Source organism: Colius striatus, chromosome Z, assembly GCF_028858725.1.
Source record: "Colius striatus isolate bColStr4 chromosome Z, bColStr4.1.hap1, whole genome shotgun sequence".
Lineage (NCBI taxonomy): Eukaryota > Metazoa > Chordata > Aves > Coliiformes > Coliidae > Colius > Colius striatus.
In genome coordinates, this window is record NC_084790.1 from 25,533,500 (window position 1) to 25,560,507 (window position 27,008).

Here is a 27,008-nt window from a genome sequence, read left to right on the forward strand (position 1 = left end):
CCTTTAGTTTAGTGAAGCACACTACTAGTAGTTTGCTCTAGTCCTCTTGGTTTTAGTCAAAAGCTGCCTACTTTGTATGGAATTCTTCAGGTTTCAGGTCTTTAATAAGCAAAATAAAAAATTTAGCTGGCAGTAAAGCAAAGAGAAATGGAGGGAAAAAAGAGCTTGTAGTGGTTTTTTCCCCTGATGCTACTACTGGTCTAGAAGGAAGTATGTTAGTTTTTAGATGTTTCAAAAAGCTGATCTTAGAAGCACTGAGGTAGCGTGACCTCAGAGTTAAAGGTCAGGTAAAAGTAATCATTTGTTTTCTGTCCATTTTTTATGTATGTTTTTTGTACTTGACTCTGCTTATGCAAAATCAAACACTGCACACAAATTTATGATGGTAGCTACTCTTTTAACAGGTCAGTGAGAGATGTTAAGTTGCATATCTTAACCATTTAGCCTCTGAGACTCTCCAGCATTCATGAAACATCAGAAGGTGAGTTTTTAAGGTACTGCTGCTAAATATAGCTATGGTTTGTTTATCATTTTGCAGTGCCTCCAAATCGTTGGAAGCTTGGGGTTGTGTACAGTATTCCACCTTCCCTTTCTGGCCCCATTAAAGTCATCAGAAGGCTGTGCTGCCATTCAGCAGGATCTTGACTGGCTTGAGAGTTGGGCAGAGAGGAACCTCATGAGGTTCAATAGGGACAAGTGCAGAGTCCTGCATCTGAGAAGGAAAAACCCCATGCACCAGTACAGACTGGGGGTCGAACTGCTGAAGAGCAGCTGTGCAGAGAGACCTGGGAGTCCTGATTGATAATAAGCTAAACATGAGCCATCAATGTGCCCTCGTGGCCAAGAAGGCCAATGGCATCCTGGGATGCATCAAGAAGAGTGTGGGCAGCAGGTCAAGGGAAGTTCTTCTCCCCCTCTACGCTGCCCTGCTGTGGCCTCATCTGGAGTCCTGTGTCAAGTTCTGGGCTCCTCAGCTCAAGAAGGACAGAGAACTTCTGGAGAGAGTCCAGCACAGGGCCACCAAGATGATCAAGGGACTGGAACATCTTTCATACGAGGAAAGGCTGCAGGAACTGGGGCTGTTTAGTCTGGAGGAGACTGAGGGGAGATCTTACTAACATTTACAAATATCTAAAAAGTGGGTGTCAGGAGGTTGGGGCGTCTCTTTTGTATCTAGAAACTGGACAAGGGGTAATGGGATGAAGCTGGAACACAAAAAGTTCCACTTAAACATAGGAAAAACCTACTTCACTGTGAGGGTGACGGAGCAGTGGCACAGGCTGCCCAGGGGGGTTGCGGAGTCTCCTTCCTTGGTGGTCAAGATTCACCTGGACATGTTCCTATGTGACCTAATCTAGGCGAACCTGCTTCTGCAGGGAGGTTGGACTAGATGATCTCTAAAGGTCCCTTCCAACTCGTACCATTCTATGATCCTATGATCAACATAGCTGCTTATTTTGGAGGAGCAAGAAGTTTCATTTCATTTCCTCCATGACTGTAAATCATCCACACTCTCTGAAATAGTTTGGTCTGCTAAATAACAAGCAGCTTCTCAGCAGTAGTTTCAATAAGGTCAACTTTCCTCAGTGCTGAACCTTTTGTTGTTGTTGTTCCGAAGTTTCATGTATCAGCATGTGCAACAGGCATTATGAAAGGTACTGAACTTGTGCAGCTATAGGACTCTGATGGCCAAGTAGGCATAGGAAATGGCTTGAACCGGCAGTGTGAATTAAGGACTGGCTAAATTAATCCTTGTGGAAGTTAAGGCTGTTTTCTCGACCTTTTTCAGGGCTCCAAAGCAACACTGCTGTCCTAGCACCCTACCGGTGCTCTCGAACTCCTGATTTTAAAGATACGGTGTTCTGAGAAACGACTGCGCTCCTCCCACCTACGCCCCCCCCCCCCCCCCCCTTTCCCCGCAAGACTTCCCTGCAGCGGCGTCCCCCCTACCCGGGACGCCCCGTCCGCCCGCCCGCCGACCCGGGGCCGCGGCGCCTCTACCCGCGCCGTCCCGCGACCCACGGCCCCGCCCCGCCCGCGTCACGTGCGCGGCGTCACGTGGCGCCTGCAGATGGCTGCGGCGGCGGCGCCGCCGGCCGTGAGCCCGCGGCCCTGACGGGGAGCGGCGACCCTGGCGCGGTGCAGGCCGCCATGGAGGTGTACATCCCCTCCTTCCGCTACGAAGAGAGCGAGCTGGAGCGGGGCTACACGGTGAGGGGCGGCGGGGTGGGAGACGCCCGCGCCTCGGGGCGGTGATGTGTCGGCGGTGAGCGGGAGCCGGGCCACCGAGCAGGTGCCGCCTGCGAGGCTGTGCCGTGCCGTGCCGTGCCCTGCGCTGCGCTGCCCTGCCCTGGCGCCCCCGGCGCAAGAAGGGCGGCCCCGGCCCGCCGGCATCTCCTGCCCCACGCGAACTTCGTGCTGTTGGAGTGGGCGGTGGCCATAGCGACCGCGACTAACGCGGCGTGGCCGGCGGGTGGGGAAAGGCGCCGCCCGGCCTCGCTGGGAGAGGCGCGTCCGGGCCGGAGATCACGAGCGCAGAGGCTGGAGCGAGTCCAGCACAGGGCCAAACATGATGAGGGGATTTGCGCATCTCTTGTGTGAGGAAAGGCCGAACGAACTGAGTCTGCTCAGGCTGGAGAGGAGAAAGGTCAAGGGGATCTCATGACAGTATACAAGTAATCTGAATGGAGGAAATGAGGCAGAGGAAGCATAACCCTTCTTGTTCGTGCCCGGTGACAGGTCAAGTGCCAATGGGCACACATCAAAATACAGTGAATACCATGTAAACATAACACAAAACCGTTTTGTTGCCATGGGGGTAGTCAGGCACTGGCACAGGTTGTCCAGAGGACTGTGAAGTCTCCGTCGTTGAAGGTTCTCAAAACCCAACTGGCCACGGTCCTGGGTAGCCATCTGTAGCTGTCCCTGCTTGAGCAGAGGAGTTACTCTACATAATTTTCATAAATCCTTTTTGACACCATTGGTTTCTCATCCCATGGAGCTGTAGGATTGTAACACTTTTCCACCTCTTTCTGGATGAAGAGGAGATGCTGTGGGCCAAAGCTCAAGGCATTTCACTGAAGGTGGATACTCAATACTATATTCTCTCAATAAATCTTTTCATTCAGTATTTCTGAGCTGTTTAGAAATACTAGAAAAATTGCCAAATTGATGCATGTAGATGCAGCTGCACAAACCAAATGTATCTATCTTCTGCTAATGATCTACATTCTTTAGTACTCTGTAGTGGCAAATGTTTACAAGCCTTGTAAAACACTTCAGATGCAACAATGTGGGAGTGTAACTGCACTAAAATTTATGTTTGACTTCAGCTTAAGTGTAAGTAGTAAGTGTAAGTACAACATGTCTGCATGATTTTAGGGAATGAAACAGTCTTTTAAGACCTGTGATTACAGTAGCACAGACTGATCCAAGTGTGTCCTAGTTGGCCAGGTTAGTTGAAGTGACAGAGTGATTTCTAAGACATGCATGTCACACAAATAGGACTTTTTAATAGCTGTATAGTTTTAGTATTTGTTTTTAATGTTTTTTTTCTTTAATAGTAATCTTGGCAATGAATCTTGTTTAGAGAGTTCCAGTTTTTAAATGTTATAAATGTGAAGATTTGTAAGCTTCAAAGAAATCAGAAATGAAACTCTTGTCTTTTCAGAAGTCTTTCAACAATATTGTCTTGACAGTGAAAGTGTTTGATTATTATAACACTATTCCTCTCAGGTCACTAGTGTGAATCGAACTCATTCATCTGAAACTTGCTCTAGGTCCCTAGAGTTTGGTAGTTGTTCGTACATGATTACTTTGTCTCATCAATGAGAGAAGGGAGGTTCTATACCACATCCCATACCAAAGTTATCATGTTTTATGCTATTGAATGCAGCAGTTCAAGAATTTCCCATGAAACTGTTCTAGAAGTCATAACTAAAGTTCCTATGAGTCAGACGTGCTTGTGGGAGAGGATATGGAAGTCAGTTCTAATAATATGTGTATTTCCTTTATGTTTTAAAGAGTATATGGATTGTGCATGAGCAAGGCTTATTCTAATGTAATTGTCAGTTTGTTATATTGCTATATAATTTGCCTAAGTATTGTTCCAAGCATACAAATTTATGGCCAATGCAAATGAGTACACTATAAACCCTCCCTCCAGAAAAATGGGGTTACTGAGGGCATTACCGTGCTGTGTAATAGCTAGGAAGATAGTGTGGAGGCAGAGAAAAATCAGAAACATAGGAATTATTTTGCATTTAGCAAAAAGGTGTTGCAACTTGGATAGATAGAGACAAGTTGGAGCTTGTGTATGTTTCCATGTCCAGGTGACAGCAGCTCTCATTCTTTTGGACTTCATTATGTGGGGATTGACAGTCAGAAGTTGTGGGTTTGGTAAATACTGCTATAAAATAGAGGCCTTGCAGAGTGTTGAATGCATTGTGATTAAGAAGATCTTTCACCAGTTCTGTGATACCTGAATCTGATAAGCAACGGAAGTAACACTGTGAAGTATTGAATCTCTTTGAAATGTGGCCTTCAAATTAAAGCACATGGGTGTAATCCTGAGCTGCTGCGGTATATCTGAGTGAAGCATTTTTTTTTCTATGAAACCATATAGGTAACTCCATTTGGGTTATTTTGCTTCATTAGGCTAATGTGTAGCATTAAATAACATTTAGTACAGTGTGGTGATAAAGGTCAAAGATGGTGTGCTCTCCCTGGTGAACACTACTGGCAAACTGATAACAACAGAAAACAAAAAAGATTAGCAACTTTTTTTTTGCCACAGTGTGGTGGTTTAGGCCGATCAAGGAACCAAGGAACAAAAGACCACACGATTAGCCTCAGTTACCAAAGATCTGAGAATTGCCAAAGGACAGGAAGACCTTAATTGCCGCTTAAGGTTCAGGACAAAACAGACCAGGCTGATCTGGTGCTCCTCCTTCCTTTCTCCTTCTCTGACTGTGGGGTCCGTGTGGTTGCCTCCATCTTTTATCACTCTTACACCTCCTGCCAAACACTTCAAATTCCCATCCTTAAATTGTGATGGCAGAGGCGCTAGGTTGACCCAGTTGGGCCAGAGGTGGGTGTGAACGCAGGAGCCAGGGGAGAGTCCAAAAATTCTTTACCAAGTCTTCACTGCAACCCACTCCCCCTGTTACCAAGCAAAAACAGTTCCTTGCTAAATCATGACACACAGTCTTTGCTGGCAACCTCTCTTGCCACACCTCTCAAGTGGGTGGACTGCAAGACAGGAACTGGGAATGAAAAGCTCTTCTCACTGTAAGAGAGATTCGTGACCACCTGGGGAACCTGAATGTACATAAGTCTATGAGATGCATCACAGAGTCCTGATGGAGTTGGCTGATCTAGCTGCCAAGCCACTCTCCATGATATATGAAAAGTCATGGCAGTCAGGTGGAGTCCCTGGTGACTGGAAAAGGGGAAAATTTGCACTCTTTAAAAAAAAAAAACGAAAGTTGAAAGGAGGACCCTGGAAACTACTGACCTGTCAGCCTCACTTCTATGTCTGGGAAGATCATGGAACAGATCCTCCTAGAAACTATGCTAAGGCACATGGAGGAGAGGGAGGTTATTCTAGACAAGCAGCATGGCTTTACTTGCCTGACTGAACCCAGTGGCCTTCTGTGCTAAAGTGACTGTGTCCTTGGACAAAGGAAGAGCTACGAATGTTGCCTACTTGAACTTCTGTAAGGCCTTTTATACAGTCTTCCACAAGATCCTTCTCTCTAAATTGGAGAGATGTGGATTTGATGGATGGACTGATTTGATTCAGTGGATGAGGAGTTGGTTAGATGTTCACATCCAGAGGGTCCTGGACCAATGTCCACATGGAGATCAGTGATGACTGGTGTCCCTCACGGGTCTGTATTGGGACAGTACTGTTCAATATCTTCATCAGTGACACAGACAGGGGGATTGATTGTACCCTCAGCAAGTTTGCAAGTGACACCAAGCTGAGTGATGTGGTTGACATTCCTGAGGGATGGGATGCTAGCAATTGGAGAAGCTTAAGAAGTAGGCACATGAGAACCTCATGAGGTTCAACAAGGCCTAGTGTAAGGTCCTGCACCTGGGTTGAGGCAACCCCTGGTATCAATAGAACCAAGGGCTGAAGAGGTTGAGAGCTGCCCTGCAGAGAAGGACTTGGGGGTGATGAAACACTGTACATGAGATGGCAATGTGCTCTCATAGTCCAGAAATCCAATAATATACTGGGCTACACCAAAAGAAACTTCAACAGCAAGCTAAGGGAGGTGATTCTGCCCTTATGCTCCACCCTGGTGAGATACTACCTGAAGTACTTCATCCAGCTCTGGAGTCCTTAACACAGGAAGGACGTGGACTTGTTGTAGCAAGTCCAGGGGAGTAACATCTGCTATGAAGAAAGGCTGAGTTGTCCAGCCTGGAGAAGAAAAGGCTCTGGGAAGACTTGGTTGTGGCCTTTCAGTATGTAAAAGGGGCTTATAAGAAATATGGAGAGAGATTGTTTTACCGAGGCCTATAAGTGACAGGACAAGGATCAGCAGTTTTAAACTAAAAGAGGGTACATTTAGATTGGACATAAGAATTTGTTATAATGAGGGTGATGTAACACTGACACAGGTGGCTCAGAGAGACGGTAGATCCCCCATCCCTGGAAGCATTCAAGGGCAAGAATGGACAGGGCTCTGAGCAACCTGACCTAATGAAAGATGTCCCTGCTTATTGCAGAGGTGGTTATACTAGATGATTTTTAAAAGCGTCTTCCAACTCTAAGTATTGTATGATTCTGTGATCACAGGAGCACTACTTTACACAGCTGATCTTTTACTATTCTCTTTACCACAAGTGCTATCTTGCTGCAAATGAAAATGTTTTCTTGGAATAGCTGACACAAGAAACTATCAAAGGTGTTGTGATTAATCGCAAAAAAGGATAATACAGCTTGGGGCAGATAGAAGATTGCTCTTTCTTTGCTAGAAACAGTGATGGTAGCTGAAATGAGAGCATGAAGTGAGAGACTGGAAAGAGACTGCCTCCTCTCCACAGTGGCTCTGCATAGCTACCAAAACACACTTTCCTGACATCTCCAGGTTTCTGCTTCCTTATCTTTGCCAAAACAGAATCCAGTTGCCTACAGATTAATCTTGCTACTGCACATTACCTCTGCCTGAAAAGGAAAGACACAAAAAGAATGTTTGTCCCTTTCTTTAAAGAAGCTCATTACCAACTCACTTTTTTTTTTTTGCAGCTTACTTTCTCCTGGAGCTTGTTGATTCAGATGATTTTCCTTTTTTCTTTGGTACAACTAGACAGCACTGAGAAATAAATGGGCAGAGATCCATCAACCACCAGCTACTTGTAGAAGCAGGATGCAGTTCTGGGGAGAGGATGAAAGTGACTTGCCATAAAAGCTGGAAATTTTTCCATAGCTTCAAAGAGAAAACTACAGAGAAGTTAAGAAAGAGTGGGATCTTGACTAGTGAAAGTTTCAGGGGTAGCGGAAGGTTTAGAAAAAAAATAGAAAGAAAAATGAGGGAAAAGTCTATAATGCAACAGTTAAGATACTACTCTGCCATCAAAGTAAATGGAAAACATGCTCCTTTCTGTCTTTGTTTCAGGGTCTCATCTTTAATAAAACACTCTTTCTCTGCTATAAAACCTTGAAAGCCTTTTTTGCATCACCATCCCGACTGTCTCACCAAGAAAACCCAAACAAAAGAACCTGAGTAAACTTACACTTGTTTCAGTTCTGTTTGAGGTGTACATAAAACAATGAAACGAAGAATAGGAAAATATTAGTTTTCCTTGTGAACAATTGGATGTCATTGTCAGTTTAAATTGATGACACTAGCTTCCAAACTATTGAGCCTGTGCTAATAAATGCAACAATTGTTCATAATTTGGTGTTGAATGACCTTTAAATGTAGACACTTACTAAGGATGTCTCCAGGGAACAGTTCAACTTTGAAATGACACCTATGTGTTCTTGTTATCATTTAAATATGCTCCCTTTGTCAATAACAGAATAATAAATACTAGTTAGATTTCTAATGTTGATTCAGGTGCTAGGAAACTTACTGAATAAATTAGTGTACATTTGATTTATATTGACCAAAAAAATATTACTGTGGTATATTGCAGGTCAAGGTGACATACATTTAAATGTGTTTTAGAGCAGAGGCCATATTTGACTGGCAAATGTGCTTACTACATTGTAATTAACACTTCCAATACTGTTCCCGAAATTGCATCTGGAGTTGTATATGATGTGGAAATAAGAGATGACAGGTACAGCCCTGAAATACTATGCATTTTTTGAAAGCCCGCAGAATTTACCTCCGTAGAAGAAGCAGTTTAGTTACAAGGCTATACACATCATAGAGTCAAAAGAGGAAACCATTAGATGAAAACTTAAGTGTAAGCCACAATAGCAAGTGATAAATGTGAATGATAAAGGAGGAATATTTATAAGTACTGTAATGTTAAAACATTGAGGAAGTAATTATGTGAACGAGTTTTTGTAAAAGTGCTTTGAAGTATTAGTATTCTAGCCTCTTTCACCAGGTCTCTAGACTGTGTGAACTTGATAGCTTTAAAAAAATTTGAACAGACTCTGTGTGCCTTGATAATGAAATCTGCCAGTAGAAGACTTCTTGCTTACCAGTTTGGCTTCTACAAGCTTACCACATTTTACTTTGTGTCACTAATCCTGTTGAAATCAGTGACAGACCAGTTACTCCAAGATCAATGAAGTTAAAAAGAAATACTAGATCTGTTAGGTCAGTTAGACTCTTCTATTGTCTTAGTGTCTTCACAAAGAACTTTAAAATATCCTGATAGCTCCAGGCGGGAGTAAAAGTAGGTCAGTACAGATACTTATCTCTTCTGTGTGGGAAAATGAAGCGGACAGAGATAATCTGACAGATGCCAAAAATTCTGTATCATCCAGAAAAAAAGTTATCATGACCATTGTCTTTTTCAGTTCCAATGAAGGAGCATATATTAGTGGAAGAAATATACCTTATAGGCCAAAGACTGCTGGTATTGAAAATTCTTTTTTTTCGTTTTTAACTGGTGCATTTGTCAACAGTGATAATTATGTTTCTTTCCTCCAGTTAGTCTTCCTTTTGTTGGATTTCAAGTCAACTATACGAAACTAAACACTTTGCACGCAGCAGGAACTGAAAAGAGTAAAAAGTAAGACACAAGAATTTAATGAAGGCGTTACTAAGGCAGAGACTTGAAAAAGTAAAACCAAAGTGAAAAACTGAATGAGTGAATGTATACATAACAGTCATTTAAAACTGTTTCTTTTTTGTGTGTGTTTGATCTGCTTTGAAATATAGACAGATTAGACAGAAACATATAGGTCCAGTGATCTCTAATTGTTAAGCAATTCCTCAACCCCTGCTGATTCACAGTCATGAAATCCTAGTAGAAAGGTCCATGCAATGTTTATATGAGCAAGAAATCATTTTTTATGTATTCCTGAAGGGGAAGGTCAGCAGTAGGATAAAGAAGCAGAATCATGATTACCTGTATCAATCTAGCATCTGAAAGAGCAAAAGCTAACACATTCTGTCAGTAAACCTTAACTGTAAAACATCTATTGCCCATTTCTCTCCCAGGAATTTTTTTAATAACTGGAAACTTTAAATGAAAAATCTTCAAACCATTACAATTCAAAATTGCTCCTTGGAAAATGTCACTTAAAGATTTTCATTCTTGCAGTGTTTGTGAAGAACATTGTCTGTGCTCCTAATTTACATAGAATCATAGAATGGTAGGGGTTGGAAGGGACCTTTAGAGATCTTCTAGTCCAACCCCTTTGCAGAAGCAGGTTCACTTAGATCAGGTCGCATAGGAACATGTCCATGACTACATTCTTCCTGGCCTTGGCTTATGTCTCTTTTTAAAAAAGTTCCTTCATGAATTTTTTACATGGAGGAATTTAGAGGATTTTTTGTATGAAGGCTGAATGTATGTAAATTTTAGTGATTCTTGTAATTATTATATTTGAATTAGCAAGAAATATGAAAGAAATCAGTGGGACTTTATACTGCAGCTTAGTGACCAAATTGTGTCTCTTACTCAAAAGGCCACTGAGGACAAAGATTAGTTAGTTTACTCAGCTCTGCCGAGGTCTTCACCCTGGCGGTGAAGAGAACATAGAGGAGATAGGCTTGCATGGCAGAGCACCCAATGGTAGAATTTCAGTGCTACATATGAGTACAGTGTAAATACTTACGTTAGGTATATACCGTGGAAGTGTGCCTGTGGAGGCACTCCAGCTATTGCATTTTGAAAACTCAACTTTCTGTGTCATGGAGAATGTTAAAATAGCATTTTGTAGAGCATTGTGGAAAGGGATTTTGGTGACAAAACAAAAGTGTCAGTCATTCACTTTGAAAGTGGAACTGTATTTTTAATGGGAAATGAAAGAAGCGGATCTAGTCTGTTAACAAACAGATATTTCATGATGACACAGATCTTGTAGCTGGAACATACTCTTATTTCTGGGAACAATCTTTTTTTTTTTTTAATTATTTGAGTTTCTTGGTTGTTTTTTTTTTTTTAATAAAGCATTTAGGCCATGACAGTAATGCTTGGATAGTTGTACACATTGAATAAGAGAGGAGAGAAGGAGAATACTATGAAAAAGGAGCACCATCTCCATTCCAGGGTCTAAACAAAATATGTTTCCTCTCATTCCAGTTCTGCAGTGAGAGCTCCACCTCCTGTTCAAAATAACCTTCAGTTCTAAAAAAGTAGAGTATTTGAGAAGATGTTTTTGGATGTTGAAGCTGCCACCAGTGTAGCTAGAGTAAATAATTTATAAGAAGTATCAGCTAAACTTCCACTGCATCTTCTGTTTCATATATTATTTACTTGTATGTCACAATGTTTGTCGGTCTCAGTGAAGACTACGGTCTCTAAGTGACAGTTGTTGAATGGTGTACATGGTATACAGAGTTTCAAAAATCACTCTTGGATGATGTTGTCTACACTTGGTAATAGTTATTTGCTGATGAGATGCTATGAAAAGCAATTTCTAGCCAAAACAGTAGTATTATTGTCTGCCAGCTTAATTCTGTAATTAAATGAAAATAAAACGTCTGTGAAGGTCTTTTCTCCACCTATTCTGCCTTGAAAACTCTTGAGATAAGATTTACCCATCTTCATTATTTTGTTTTTTATATTCTTTGTCTCTTTCTTGAATTGATTCACTTTTAAAAAATGGATTTTCTGTTTATACCAGGGCAGAAGGTATTCATATGCTTCAGTATATCCAAATTAGAAAATAATGAAACCTAAAGCTTTCCCATCAACTCTTACATAAGGACAAACAAAGAATCTTGGTTATGTGGTGAAACAATCAATTGTTCAGAAGCAAATTTATATTGATTATAATGAACTGCTTTTATAAAAAGTGACCATATGTACTTCAGCTAACTGCCTTCTGGTCTTGTACAGGACTCTTTCTTTGCATATAGATTCCCTTCCGTACTCTTAGTAATCAAGCTCTTTCCAGGAATAGGATTCCCTCATTGCATATCTTCCTTTCAATCAAGCTGCAATGGTAATTACACCCTAAGTTCCTTGTTCTTTTGAGTTGTGGAAACATGGGGAACATATCTTCAGTTCAATCATAAACTAATGGACTAATAGATTTATAATAATGTCAGGAAATGTTATAAAAATACTTACTGTGCTTGAAAGCTCTGGAGAAATGACTACTCAGGAAAACAAAAGGAAACCAAATGGGGAGTTGAATGCATTGTAGGATCAGAAAATATATTAGCCTATTGCTTTTTCATTTTCTTCTAAATTTTAGGAAACAGTGTGTCCCACCATGATAAATGCTACGTGAAACTTCAAAACACTCTATTCTTAAAAGAGAACATTTAAAAACTCTGTTTTAATTAAAGATCCATTCTCCCTCTAAATGCCAAAGACTTAGCTTATCTTTTTATCTTGTAATGAGTGAGCATGAAAAGTCAATAAATACTGAAAACATTTATTTTTGATATCGAGTAGAAGATGTAAGAGGTCTGTCTTTTTGCTTAGTGCTCAACACGTAGATTGGTAGGAGTATAATCTGCACTGTTTCTTCTGCATATTTTAAAAAATCCTGTTTAACATGGATATTCAAAAGCTAAAGTAGATTCTGAAGAATGTCTGAGTGCTGCTTTTTCTTTTTTTTCATTTCCATATTTCTCCTCCATATCAAAATCTGGGCTTTTTGTAGTTTTGGATTTACCTTCCTTTAGCAGAATTTATGGCAAATCTTGGAAGTCTGTCCTGAATTAGAGACAGAGTTGGAGAGAGTAAGGTCAGCATGTGCAGCAAAGAATACTTTTTGACTTTTCACCTTTTGGTGCCTACTTGCTACTCCGTAATACCTATCTGGAAAGTAAACATAAGGAGAATACATTAATGGGAATCAGAAGCAGTTTTAAGGTACTACATAGAATGGTAGGGGTTGAAAGGGACCTTTGGAGATCATGTAGTCCAACCCACCTGTGGAAGCAGGTCAGCGTAGATCAGGTCGCATAGAGACATGTCCAAGCTGGTCTTGAAGACCTCCAAGGAAGTAGACTCTACAACCCCCCTGGGCAGCCTGTGCCACTGCTCTGTCACCCTCACAGTGAAATAGTTTTTTCTTATATTTAAGTGGAACTTTTTGTGCTCCAGCTTCATCCCATTACCCCTTGTCCTGTTGCTAGCTACCATCAAAAAAAAGTGCTGCCCCAACCTCCTGACACCCACCATTTAGATATTTGTAAATATTGGTATATTGTATACTTGGTAGAATAATTTTGCTAATTTCTAATAGTGAAGCCCAATTTTTGCCTAGATCATGAGAGAAAGAAGGGAAATTCTTCTGAAAGAAGAATTTGTTCTGTGAACTAAGAAAAGCTGACTAGAAGTTACTTCTTTAAACCATGAAAGCCACTGCTCTCTTCCCTGCCCTGCCTCTTTTTTTTGTTTGTTTATTTGTCTGGATTTTTTTAAAGTGTGAATGTTATGAATGTCATTGCTCTTTTTAAATTCAGTAGCCAGGATAAAACAACTAAGGCAAAACTTTCATAACTGCCTAAGTGTTTAAATAATATATTTTGTGAACAGATACAGAAAATGCAGTTACTTTAGTTTTGAAGCTTATTTAGTGTCTAAAAAAACTGGCAACATGCTTCATGCTCAAAACTGATTTTTTCTGCTTGCCAACTAAATGGTCAAAATTTGCTGATTTTAAAGAGGGTAAAGTCTGCTTAATCACAGGTGTAACTATTATCTGTTACAGGCTAAGTTAATACCCATTTCTCAAATGAGTTTTTACAATAATGAGATAACTGTCAGACTCTTATATGAAAAGCTTATGAACTTGTCTGCATGGTTATTGCCAACCTCTACTCTTGTAACAAGCTCCCGAAGTTGTTGTTGCTTATAAAAGTGGAAAATGAACCTGATAAAAATGTTCAGTCTGCAGGGCTGTATTATATTTATCATATCAGGAAAGAACAATGTTTTGTTGCATCATGGTCAAAATAGAAGCGACCTTGCTTGTTTGTGAGTGCTCAAAGCCGAGAGATAAGAGGCAAAATAATACAGTACAATAGAAAGAGTGCAATGTAATTATTTGTAGCTTGTCAAGTGAAGCCCCCTCAGGCCCCAAGTGATTCAAATCTGAGAACTCTGCACAATTCTGTACGCTAACCATAGCCAGCATCAGAGAAATCTCACCCAGCTTCTCCGACAGTACTGAAATTGCATCAGTTTGTCATGCACTGAGCATGCCAGCTTCACACAATACCATTTGCTTGCAAATGGGCCTGGCCCCAACGCCCTGAGACATATTCTTTGGTATCTGACTCTTGGCCTGTGATTTGTCATGTCTCTAGTGCTATCAGCGTAAAGTAATTTTAATAGATTCTGATGGTTTGCTTGTGGAAGGTAAAGAATGCACTACAGATTGTGTCAGGTAGCTTTCTATGGCATGTAACATGGTAGAGGCCCTCGTGATGGTGATAACCAAAGAGTATGGAGAAAAAAGAACCCTATTTTCAGTGGTATTTAATGTTCCCCTTCTCAACACCCTGCTGTGGACATCCTTGCTAACAGTAGGTTCAAGAATTTAGCGGCTCAACACAGCAATTTTATTTGTGCTTAGGAGTTGTTTAGAGATGGAACATAAAGACAAAAATCAGTAACTTTGTTTCTCCCTGTTCAAAAAGAAATGTAAGCTGTGTAAGATTGTTAATTAATTTCAAGGGACTAAACTGTATATGTGTTTAACTTTGAATTAATTGTTTGGAGATCCAATACTCTCTAAATAAAGTCACTGGGTTGGGTTTTTTTTAGCAATTTAAAAAAAAAAAGCTCATACAATTTACGCTGAACTATGTCATGTATAAAAGTGCATAAATATGATCTAGAACATAGATTCCTGAAGAATTTCGGAATAAATTTTAATTGAAATATTTATTTGACAATTATTGGATTACTAAATCTTTGTTTGGAATAGTTTTTTTGCATTACGAAGTAAGTATGTGTTATTTTTTTACTCTTCCTTTGACACCACTGAGATGAGATTATTTTGCAATTGACAACTCTGATCTTTGCATCATTTTTTTCAGCTGACTTCCTTAATTGATTACTGCTTTGGTGTTGGAGCCTGCAGCGTAGCTCTCCAGAATTCGGTTGACACCAATCGATTAATGTGAAGGTGTTAATACTAGTGATTTCATCTAAGAAACATTCAAAACCATGTCAGTAATCTGTTTTTAAAAACTGCCAGATCATTGAATCTTGTTATTTTGAACATGTTACTTTGGGTTAACAAGGATTACTCCAGAGAGCCAAAAAAAGAAAAGAAATTTTAGTGAATCCTGTGGGAAGAACAGACTTTTGTTCATTTGTTGTAGATGAGTATAGCATACTTGCACATGCTTAATATTTAACACGCTGTTTTGAAATATGTTCTTATTAATATTTATGATACCTCCGAGGAATTTATAAAAATGTTTGAGCACAAACTATTTCTTTTTTGTTTTACCTAGGGAATTGCTGACAGCAGTGTAACTCTCAGCACCCCACTAGCAAGAGTGTGCAAGTCTGACTCACTCTCACTGTAGCTTCCACATTTCTTTAGCAGTTTTGTATAACTAAGCAAAATTTTTTTACAATAAGCCTTCTTCTTTTTTCATTTTTCATTCTAAATACATTCAGAAAAATACTGTTGTGTTATGCAGTTCCTCATAGAAATTCTGGGTTAGGATCAGAACTCACTGTTCAGTATTGCACATAAGACAACAGAAAGTTTCTTTTTAAGCTTCACATAGATGAACTTTTGAAATATTATTTGCTTGCTTTCTTAGTGAGAAGTTTTTTGTAGGATAGCCTTTTAAAATAATGTAGGTTTTTGTGATATGTTCTTTGTGCATGGGTAAAACAGCTGTGCCTTATTTCCTAGTTAAAAAATGTAACTGGTTTTGGAAAGTGCAAGTTAGTTGAATCAGCACATGTGCTGTTAACAGAAGTTTTATTTGTACTGAAGGCAATAAGCATACGTAAAACCCAACAAACTACCGTGGTCAGTGCTATCTCATATTCAGTTAGGGGCATGCATGCACACATGTACAGGTACATAGGAGCACATGCATGTGTCAATGATGGAAGGGTTTACTGGATTTTTATTGCAGAGGGATCTGTTTGAGGTCCTGTATGAGTTGATGTTTTAATGACCTGGATGACAGAGTAAGAGTGTCCCTATTTAAATTTGTTTTCAACACCAAGGTGGAAGTGATTGTGAAAATGCTAGAGAACAGGAGTAGAATTAAAAATAGTATTGGAGATTTGGAAAGGCTATTTAAGAAGGGAAAATGGGGTGCTAATTCAATAGGAACTGGTGCCAATTGCTGTATTTATCAAAAGTAATCAGTAGCGCAGAGTAGGATTTGACAGATCAAGAAACAGGTATGCCTGAAAAGATCTGGGGCACCACAAGATGGCTGTGTCACTGATGTCATGCTGTTGCAGAAACAGCAAATACATGTTAGGGTTTCAAAAAAATGAATGGAAGAAGAAATCAAAGATGAGAAGGGTATCCTAAGCATGGAGTACCATGTCCAGTTTTAGGTTCTGCATTCTATGAGACATGTGGGTGCATGGGAAAGAGTATCCACTAGAGAAGGCAGTATGGGAGAAATACGAGGTGTTACCACTGCTTTCTGTATCTCTGATGAGCATGAAGAATGAAATACACCAAAAGCTGTTTAGATCAAAAAGAAAACTCTGAAGAGGAACTTTGTAACAATCAAAAGGCTGCGGAAAAAAAGGAGGAGGCAGTCTATGGATTGGAAATTCTGTGGTCCTTTGTTGTGCAATTTCTCTCCTATCCATCAGAAAAAAGAAAGACTAAGAACTGATGGTGAGTAATAAAGATACTGCAACACCATAACACCTTTCAGGAGAAGGGTGTGGAAACTCTGACTCTACGAGGCTTAGATATTTCTGTCAAGAGTAAGAAGTAGTCCTGCCTGGAGGCACCAGGTTGAGCCAGGTGACTCCCAGAAGTACAGAGACAGAAGAGATCTGAGGTACTGGTAGATAATATCCAGAAAACCCATATAAGCGAGTTGTGTGGAAGTTCCTGAATCGTGGTTGGATATCTCCCAGCAAAGTCTTCCTCAAGCTTTTTTTTTTTTTTTGTGAGCTTCCATTGACACTTGGCAAGCATCCTTTTCATTATCTAAAATACATCATCTGTATCCATCTGCTAACCCCTTTCAGTTGTAAATTCTGTGGGTTTATAAAACTCTTGAGAGTTCACACAGAGAGCTCTGTTCTCTTCTCCTGGGAATTGTAGGAGCATCTCCTAGCAGAGTAGTTGCTGTAACAATCATGAGCTACTCTGTCTCTGCATACAGGAAAAGAAACATCATTTTTATTTGCTCAAGAGAGCCTCTGGAAATGTTTTCCTGTGAGGTAATAATTATTTTATACTCCTAGCTTTAATTTTTGAGGTGAGCAGTATTTGGAGTAGACTTGTCACTTCCTTTTCAAAGTACTGCTAATATTATTCAGTAAAGCATTTGTGTTCATTTTGTATCTTGATTAGTACTTCAGCATGGGACAATCCGTATTTCTTTCCATAACTGTAAATGTACATAGCAATGAAAGATGGTGTGTCATATAAAGGACATCTCTCTCTATGAGCTTATCAAGAAACTGCAAAAATCCACAGCTGGTCTTACCTCAATACACCTCTACTTGTATATAATATCTCCCATAAAATGAAACCATTCTACATGTTTAAATTGCAAAATAGGTAACTTATTATGAGGTAGCTAAACTAGTGGTTTAGCTGTGAAGCAGAAAGCAGGACAAGGACAGGAGTCCTGGTCAGAGCTTTCAGTTTCCAAGTCTAGCCCATTATCCTCATCTGCTTGTTAAGAAAAAAAGACATTTATACAGGAAGGGAAAGCCATGTAGGAGCTTCTTCCCAGAGTTGACATCTGAAGAGCATAGATGTATGCCAGCTCAGTCCTGTCTCATCTGAAGAGGTCTGAAGGCTGTGTGGGTTTGGAAAGCTGGAGAGCTCTTCAGGTTTATTAATGACAGAAATAACAAAGCAAAGAGCAGTTTGTGACACTGCCAAGTATTTTTAGGGTCTTGTTGAAGAACTGTATCTTTTTAAGGACATTTGAGAAGGATTCCTAGAGCAACCATTTTTGTCAACCTTTATCTGCAGAACTTCCCATAGGTGTCACTTCATCTTTGAAGTGATTAATTTGGTTAATGAACTAGTCAAGTGCATATTTTTAACTTTGTGGGATGAGCTGCTGCTTGTCAGTGTGGTCAATGTGTGCTTCAGTGTTCAAAGATGAGCGTCATCTCCTTTTCTTGATGTTTCTTGCGTATTTGCTGGTAATGCTGACCTTGTCTCTGCCCTGATGCAGGAGATTTGATGACTTTCAATAAAGTTCTTTTGTGTTTGTTCTCATGTACTTTCTGCTAGGCACTGATTTGCTCCATTGTGTCTGAGACCATGTGCTTTGCCAGAATTCACAGACAGAGCAAGGCAATACAGTAGTGCTCTACTGCCTGCCACTCCTGTCTTTTCTTGCTCTTCATAGCAAAAGACATCATAGATAGTTTAGCTTTACTTAATTCTTAACATATATAATTAATTCATTGTTCATGTTTATGTGTAGCTTTTTGCCCTTAACACCAAGGAAGTGATAAAAGAATCTTCTGCAGCTCCTACAAGAGTAGTACCTTAAAACAAAAGTCTTTGTGCAAAATATTGGACATACTAGCAGTATGGTGACATGCCTTTGTCTTAAACACTAAAATATAAACCCCTTTTATGTCACTGGTGTCCTTATCATTAGCAGGATGTTTGATAAAAACAGTTTTAAAAATCACTAGTATGCAAGAATCGTGGTCATGAACAAGGAATATGATTACAGTGAAAAAATTGTGTTCCTTATGGCTCAGGCAGACATGTTCTGTATTACTTAAGGTAGCAGGTGGTCAGCATGGTAAGCAGGCAACATGAGTCAACATTTACTCTGTCCCCAGTTACAAATCCATTTTTACTTCCTGCATTACAACAGTTATTATTTTCTGGTTTGTAGATAGTAAAACATGATTCCATTTGCAAATCACGAGCAGACTTGCAGAAGGATATTGGGGGACTAAGTTATCATTCTTCAGGGAAGGCAAGTTAGTAGCCAGATAACCTGTCTGATGGCTGACATAACATTGACTATTAGCCTTTTGGAGGCCTCAGTGTTGGATCAGCCAAGGACTGGAGAGAGAAGATTTAACTTTGATTACTGACTTAACATCCTCATGAACGATTCTAACCTGAAAGCTCTGTGCATGCACAGATTGCACAGTTGCTAGCAGGGAACAGCAAATACAATGTGCCATGAGACGTGAGAAGGAGTTGAGTGTGGAAGCTTCTAAGCCAAATATGCTATTACACCCGTGGAATCCCAGCATGACTATTCATTGCTGTACAGAGATCAGGGCTTTCAAATTAATACATGTAAAAACCTGAAGTCTGATCAGAACACCCTACTGATCTAGTAGTATGTTTGGTACTGAAGCTGATTTGTCAATTTCACAGAATCACAGAATATTAAGAGTAAGGGACCTCAAAAGATTGTCTAGTCTACCTCCCCTGCCAGAGCAGGACCAGCTAGAGTAGGTTACACAGGAACTTGCCAAGGTGGTTTTGAATGTCTCCAGAGAAGAAGTTTCAACAAGCCATCTGGGCAGCCTGTTCCAGTGCTCCCTCACAGTGAAGACATTTTTCCTTATGTTTCTTTGAATCTCTTGTGTTACAGCTTCTACCTGTTGCCCCTTGTCCTATCATTGGACATCATTGAGAAGAGCCTGGCTCTAGCCTCCTGACACCCACTCTCTACATATTTGTAAACATTAATGAGGTCACCCTTCAGTCTCCTCCAAGCTGAAGAGCCCCAGCTCCCTCAGCCTTTCATCATAAGGAAGATGCACCACTCCATCATCTTGATGACCCTGTGCTGAACTCTGTCCAGCAGCTCCTTGTCCTTCTTGAACTGAGGAGCCCAGAACTGGACACAATATTCCAGATGCGGTCTCACAAGGCCAGAGTGGCGGGGGAGGAGAATCTTTCTCAACCTACTGCCCATAGCCCTTCTAAATACACCCCAGGATGCCATTGGCCGTATTGGCCATGAGGGCACATTGCTGGCTCATGGTCATCCTGCTGCTCAGCAAGACTCCCAGGTCCCTTTCTCCTACACTACTCTATATGAGTTCATTCCCCAACCTGTACTGGTACATGGGATTATTCTTTCCCAGATGCAAGACTCTATGCTTGCCCTTGTTGAGTTTCATTAAATTTCTCCCACTCTACTCTCCAGCCTGTCCAGGTCTGGTTGAATGGCAGCACAGCCTTCTGGTGTATCAGCCTCTCCCCGAAGTTTAGTATCATCAGCAAATTTGCTGACAGTGCCCTCTGTTCCATCATCAAGCTCATTAATAAATATACTGAACGGTATTGGTCCCAGCACTGGCCCCTGAGGGTTTCCACTAGATACAGGCCTCCAACTAGACCCTGCTCTATTGCTCACCACTCTCTCTGTTTTTCCCTTCAACCAGTTCACAATCCAGCTCACTACCTGCTCATCCAGCCCACACTGTCTCAGTTTTGCTGCAAGGATGCTGTGGGAGATGGTGTCAAATGCTTTACTGAAATCAAGATAAACCACATCCACTGCACTACCACCATCTATCCACCTGGTTACATATTCATCAAAGACTATCAGGTTGATCAAATATGACTTCCCCTTTGGCAAAACAATGTTGACTGCTCCTAATGACCTTCTTGTCCTTTAAATGCCTGGAGACAGCACCAAGGATAAGTCTTTCTGTCACCTCTCAAGGGATAAAGGTGAGGTTGGCTGGTTTGTAGTTACCCAGCTCCTCCTTGCCATTTTTCAAGAATGGAGTGACATTTGCTTTCCTCCAGTCCTCAGGCAACTCTCCTGGTCTCCACAACTTACTGAAGATGATGGAGAGTGGTTTAGCAATGACTTCTGCCAGCTCTTTCAGCACCTGTGGGTGCATCTCATTAGAACCCATGGATTTATGCACATCCACATTGCTGAACTGATCACTAACCCAGTCCTCACCAACTAAACAAAACTCCTCCTTGAACCTGACTTCCTCTGGAGTCTGGGGCTCCTGAGGACAGTCTCCAGCATATAGACAGAGGCAAAGAAGGCATTCAGTAACTCTGCTTTCTCTGTATCCTCTTGTCACCAGGGCACCAGCCTCATTCAACAGTGGGCCTACATTGCCTCTAGTGTTAGTTTTGTCCGCAGTGTATTTTAAGAAGTCCTTTTTGTTGTCCTTGACCTGCCTTGCAAGGAGTTATGTTGCTTTCTAGAACCCCAGAGAATAGGGGAATAGGGGTTTCTAGTAGACTTAAGGCCTTTCCCTTAGTGTAGAGAGCTTGGAAATGTGGAAAGTATACTTTTGTAGACTCATAGAATGGTTTATGTTGGAAAAGACCTTTAAAAATCATCTAGTCCAATCCCCTGCCATTGGCAGGGACATCTTTCACTAGATCAGGTTGCTGATTAGATTTAACCTGACCTTTAGCACTTCCAGTGATGGAATATCCAAAACTTCTTTGGACAACCTGTTCCAGTGCCTCACTATAAAAAAAATAAGAATTCCTTATGTCCAATCTAAGTTTCTCCTCTTTTAAAAAGTTCAAAACTGTGTATTCATGTTCTGTCACTACAAGCCTTGGTAAACAATCTCTCATATAACCCCTCATTTTATATTGAAAGGCCACAATAAGGTCTCCTCAGAGCCTTCCCTTCTCCAGGCTGACCAACTCTCTCAACCTTTATTCATTGCAGAGGTGTCTCCACTCTCTGATCATTTTTGTGGCCCTGCTCTAGACTCCGTCAGGTCACATTGTTTCTTGTACTGCAGACTCCAGAGCTGGAGGCAGTGATGCAGGTAGGATCTCACCAGAGTGATGCAGAGGGGGAGAATCACCTCCCTTGAACTGCCATCCATGCTGCTTTTGATGTAGCTCAGGGTATGGTTGGCTTTGTGAGCTCACATCCAGCTTTCCATCCCCTAAGTCCTTCCCCACTGGGTGCTCTTAATTCCTTCTTCCCTCAGCCTGCATTAATATCAAGGGTTGTTCTGACCCAGGTGCAGGTTGTTGAATTTCATAAAGTTCGCATGGGCCTACTCCTCAAGCCTGTCAAGGTCCATCCGGATGGCATCACTTCTCTCAAGCAAGTAAAATGCACCACTCAGCTTGATGTTTGGTTCAATTCTGTGTTCATAAGACACTTGGAGGGACTGAGATCAAAACATGAGCAAGATGAACTGCAATAATGCTGGAACACTTGCTCACTGAATGATGGCTGCCACGATATTGAGAAATGAGTTTTTAATTCTCTCTTGTGTTGTTAAGCCCAAAGTGATTAATTAACTTGGACATGGACAGCATCATTTCTCGAATTTCTTGACTTTTAACCTCAGTGTTCTTTTGTTGTTGGGTTGGGTTGGGTTTGGGTTTTTTTTGGCATAATGACGTCTAAATGTATAGTTGTATAGTGTATAGTTCTAGTATTTCAGTAAAAACAATAGCAAAGTTCACTGTACAGTTTTGGACAAAAAAAAAAGCCAAGTTACAGGCTTCTTAAATGTTTCATAGCGTGTCACTGTTTATTTTTTCTTTTCTTCTCCTTTGCGTAACGTAGTAAATATTTAAATATGTTTCCCAAAAATAAAATCTCAATATAATGTTGAACTCCTGTTGAAGACTCTAGGGATATGGTGTGCTAAGTTAGAACTGGTTGAGTGCATTTCAAAAATAACTTCTGGCTGTAATTGTTTCCTTCAACAACTGTGACTGGTGGTCACAAGGAAGAGGCAGGGTGCAGGCCACACTGCTCAGGTGACTACTGAGGAGCTTCAAATTTCAGATTCTACCTCTCAATTCCATCTATTCCTGAGCAGCTGGGATGAGGGATCTTTTGTATGTTTCCAGTTTTAGCACATGTTGAGCAACACTACACTGACTTGGTTTAGTCGCAGTGGAAACTTGCAGTTGCTACAGAATATTCCTTTTAATTTGCAGGGCTTTTGAATAAGAAAGAGAAGAACAGATTTCTATTTCAACTTCCTAAGCTTAGAAAGCAAAGGAAAGCAAAACTTTCCTTCAAGAGTGTGAATTAGCACTACTTTCTTAATTCCTGGAATTAATCCTGACCAAAATGAAGTCAGAGGTAAACGTTTGTTTTATGTGGTCAATCTCCTGCACAGCTTATGTTGTAATTATGTGTGTGTTGTTAAAACGCCTAGTGGTCAAAGAAATGCACTTAGAATTCACACTTAGCGTGTTTTGCTGTTTTCTCATTGTTGCTCTTAGTTGGGCACTGATTTCTCACATAAGCATGTGTATAGATGTTTAATATATACTTAAGAAAAATAAGAGAACATTCAGCATTTCAAATAAACGGTCATGCTGCTCTTTTATTAATCTTGGAGCATGCTCATATTAAAGTTAAGATCTTGAACTGATTATCCTGCAACATTAATTGGTTTAATTAATAAAATAATGTATTAAGTGATAAACTGTGTATGACAGAGAACATTATTGCTTACTTAGCTTAATAGTTCTGTTAGAGCAGACAGTATTTGGACAAATAATTAGATACTTTTGGAACCTTGCATTTTATGTCTAAAATACAAGAGAAGCAACCGCAGTGTGGTTCATCAGGGGCTATTGTTGCAATTGCTATTCATGTTTAATTGGGAAAGGACTTGGTTTTTTTCCCTCACTTAAAACCTCTAGTTAACTGAAACTTACTTCTCTTGGATGCTTTTTGATAAATTTTTTTGGAAAAAAATGCAACCCTTCATAATAATGTGGATCTCAGCTTTAGGTAATGTTACATGGTAAGCACCCTTTCCAAGCCACTCACTTGATTATTTGGCTTTTTATGATAACAAGAAGAATGAGTGTTCAGAAGTCTATAGGAAGCAATGAAGTATTTTTGCCTCTACTGAGTTCCATGACTGGAGTAAGTTATGCATGTTCTGTAGCTGAGGATTTTCTAAGTTAGCTCTCATTTGCTCTTTGGAGTCATGGTTTTTATAGATTTGTGCCTTTGCTGAGGTGCCTAGCTGACCAGTAGGGGTCACTCTATGCATTGAATTTAGGAAATATGTAAGTAATTTTAATTACTTTTTTTAATTACGTATGCTAGCACACTTGGAAATAATAAATCCTAGAGAAGGATTATACTCATTCATTATAATACTGTATTGTCTTTGAGTTGGGATTATCTTTACAAAACATATATAATAGTTGACATTTTATACACTAACTGCAAAGTGTGGATTTGTCAAAGACTGGATGACTAATGATACATTTTCAGGAGAGTCTGACTTTGAGAGAGTCTTCACAGCTTGCTGAAAAGCGAAATGTGCTGAAAGGAAAGTGGTTTTTGAAATGAAAGGGTATTTCCTTGCCCTACCACAATAAAGGAGGCCGGAAAGTCTGGTGAAGCAGGTCTGTGGGCCACATAAATGCTTCAATGTTTTATTCCATTGCACTCAAAATTCCAAGAGTTAAGGCCATTTTAGTAAGTCTAGTGGAATGATACCAAGCATGTTTTTCCTGCTGAAATGTGTATTTATTAAATGAAATAGATGGGTGATGATATCCTGCTTTTCTAAGTCAGGCAGTTAATCATGCAACTAGTTGATAATCCAATGTGGTCACTTCAAATCAATATATAAAATCTATCTGTTTTCTGGTTTTTCTGGTGTGGCAATGTTGTGAAATACCTCCTGCCCTTCTCTGAAGTCTGTATCTTAGAATTTGAAATGTTTTCTATGTAAGGTTGGAGAAAGATGAAAAGATGTAAGCATCTTAATCCTTCATAAGTGGGACATTTATCTAGTTTTAAATATGAAGACTGAGATATTGTTTGTAATACTTTCATTACTGAGATTTCTTAACAAGGGGTGTGTTGTACATAATTAGTTAGAACTAACTATGCAGTTTAATTTTATATCCTTCCCAGCATCTCCTCTTCCACACTTACTGCAGTAGTTGCTGTACACATTCCGTGCCACAGTTGTGCTTTCAGAAGCTCACATATGGATCTTGAGCCTTATTTCAAATTATTGTGAAGCCAATGAGAATCTTCAGTTTAAGTGCTCTGTGGATCAACACCTGTTTTCTGGGGAAAACTGCACAATGTGGTGTCTTAGTTGAGATCAGGGACCTGAGAATTCAGTTTCTAATTCAGGCAAGTCACAAGGGACTGGTAGTTTGCTTCATAAAAGCGTGGAGAACCATATGAAGTCAGATGAAACTGAGATGGAGAATAGGAGTGTATTTGTAATACTCATAGTCTTTGCTTCAGAGAATACTGATACAACAGCAGATGGGTGCAGAAAAAGGTAATAGTAAGATAGTAGGCAGCAGCATTGCTTGTTTTTTTGTGCCTACCGAGATTTGCTTGATTTGATTGATGAGCAGTATCTGAAAACTTACGCTGATCACTTTTGCATATGTTCCACTCTGACAAGAGAACCAAAGATCTGCACAAGTTTGTGTCTTTCTCCCTTTCTTCATTTAATTGTTATAGTTATGGTAAAGAGTATCAATCTTTTCCTTGTATTCTTATTTTATAAAATTGATATTTTGATTAGTCTAGAAAGCAGTGTCTTACAAGCAGAGAAATCTCTTCAAATGGCTATGGTTGTGATATTTTTGATTGAAACAGAATAACTAGTAATCCTGTAATGAAAAGCTATGAGACTCTTTTCAGCAAATGTTACTTGAATTAACAAAATTACTTCAGTGTGTTTTTCAGTGTAGCATAAAACTACTTCTGATTCCTTTTTCTGATACATGTTCTCTGCATCTCCAGTGAAGTCTTTGTAGCTTAAGTGAATCACAGCTTTTCTTGATTGTCGCTTCCGCCAGGTATACTGGTTGCTCTGGTCATCCAAGACTTTGACACCTTTACATGTAGCCTTTATTTCGTCAAAACTGATACTTGAAACAAAAGTTTGCTCTCCTTCTCATTTCAAGCATGTTATTATCTTCTGTTATGCTTATCAAAATGTAAAGGATTGAACATATTCATATGTCCATCTCTTCAGGTGATAGGTACCAAAATTCTGCAGTGGATGAAGTTAATGATGTATTGCTAACATGGTAGCAACTGAGACTATTAATTTCAGTTAGATAATACTAATAGTTAACGTGGCAGATAATACTAATAGTTATGTGGCACATGCTGCTTAACATGACCTATGTATGATTTACTCTGATGGTTAATCATAAATGAGTACTGGTAATTGGGAGGTTATACTTTCCTGGGTTTTTTGAGGGAATATTTAGTTAGGGCAAATAATTGTTTATTATTCAGTGAGCAATTGTATTACTTTTTGCCCTTTTTTCTTCTAAAAAGCTACCCACTCCAAGGCAGATTGAAATAAGGCTTTCCAGGAGGGTTCAGGGGTTTGATGTGACTTAGGGATATGACAAAATGTCACCATAGCTGAACTAAACTTTCAGACATCAATTTGGTGAATGAGATATGAGGAAAAAAAAATGTTTTTCTTTTTCATCCATGGGGGAAACATACACTTATTTCTCTTCAAAACATATCCACAGAATGGCTTTTGAAGTATATTGACAAGATCACCAAATTTTTATGTTCAGACTAGAAAAAGGGAACTGGTTCTGGGATCTGAGAAGGTAAAAATATTTTATAATTTATTGACTGAAGCAATGTTTCTGTGGTTTTAAATTAACATGTGATTAATTCTTTCTTTGTGTACTCCTTTTCTGTATATAAATTATGAATTTTTATTCCATTTGGGCTTATTTTTTCTTCAATCACAGATGTAGCAATATACCTTTTTTAAACTCAGTCTCATTTTCAGTTGTACTTAACATGATGAGAAAGTTGTAGTTGAACTTAAAAAAAAAGATAAGTAAAATCAATAAAAAATAGTAAAAAGAAAAGCAGTTTACAGGCCCAAACAGTTAATAATGTTAATGAGACCTGGTAAGAGTTTAGCCACCTAGGTAAGGTGAAAAGACTTGTTACATCACACAGTACTAAATGTACTGCTTTTAGAAGTTATTGTGTGTAGTACAGAGCACAGATCGGTCATTTTGCCAAGGAACAGAGTAAGAAGACTGAAGCTGGAACAGGAAGCAAAAAGTGACATGGAAGTACTCTGCAACAGTTGTCATAGATCATCAGTGTGGGACCCTTTTGAATGACGTGCCTTCAGTGCAAAAATGAACTTCAGCTGAAGGGACTTCCATTTTCCAATGGGAAGGTCTTGTTATGTTATACAGGTTGTAATGTGTCATGCCTTGGGATTCAAGAGAGTGGAGAGAAAATTGTAAATTACTGCAAATTAGT

General features: G+C 39.8%; 1 protein-coding gene across 2 annotated transcripts in view; it reads left to right on the forward strand.

Moving 5' to 3' along the window:
* The first annotated feature begins 2,057 nt into the window (after positions 1-2,057).
* SNX24 (sorting nexin 24) overlaps positions 2,058-27,008 on the forward strand; it is a 93,476-nt gene continuing 68,525 nt past the window's right edge. For both annotated transcript variants that reach the window (XM_062019143.1, XM_062019142.1), the window contains exon 1: positions 2,058-2,211. In XM_062019143.1, coding sequence (XP_061875127.1) covers positions 2,152-2,211 — 60 coding nt within the window. In that variant the 5' untranslated portion in view covers positions 2,058-2,151. The remainder of the gene's footprint in view (positions 2,212-27,008) is intronic.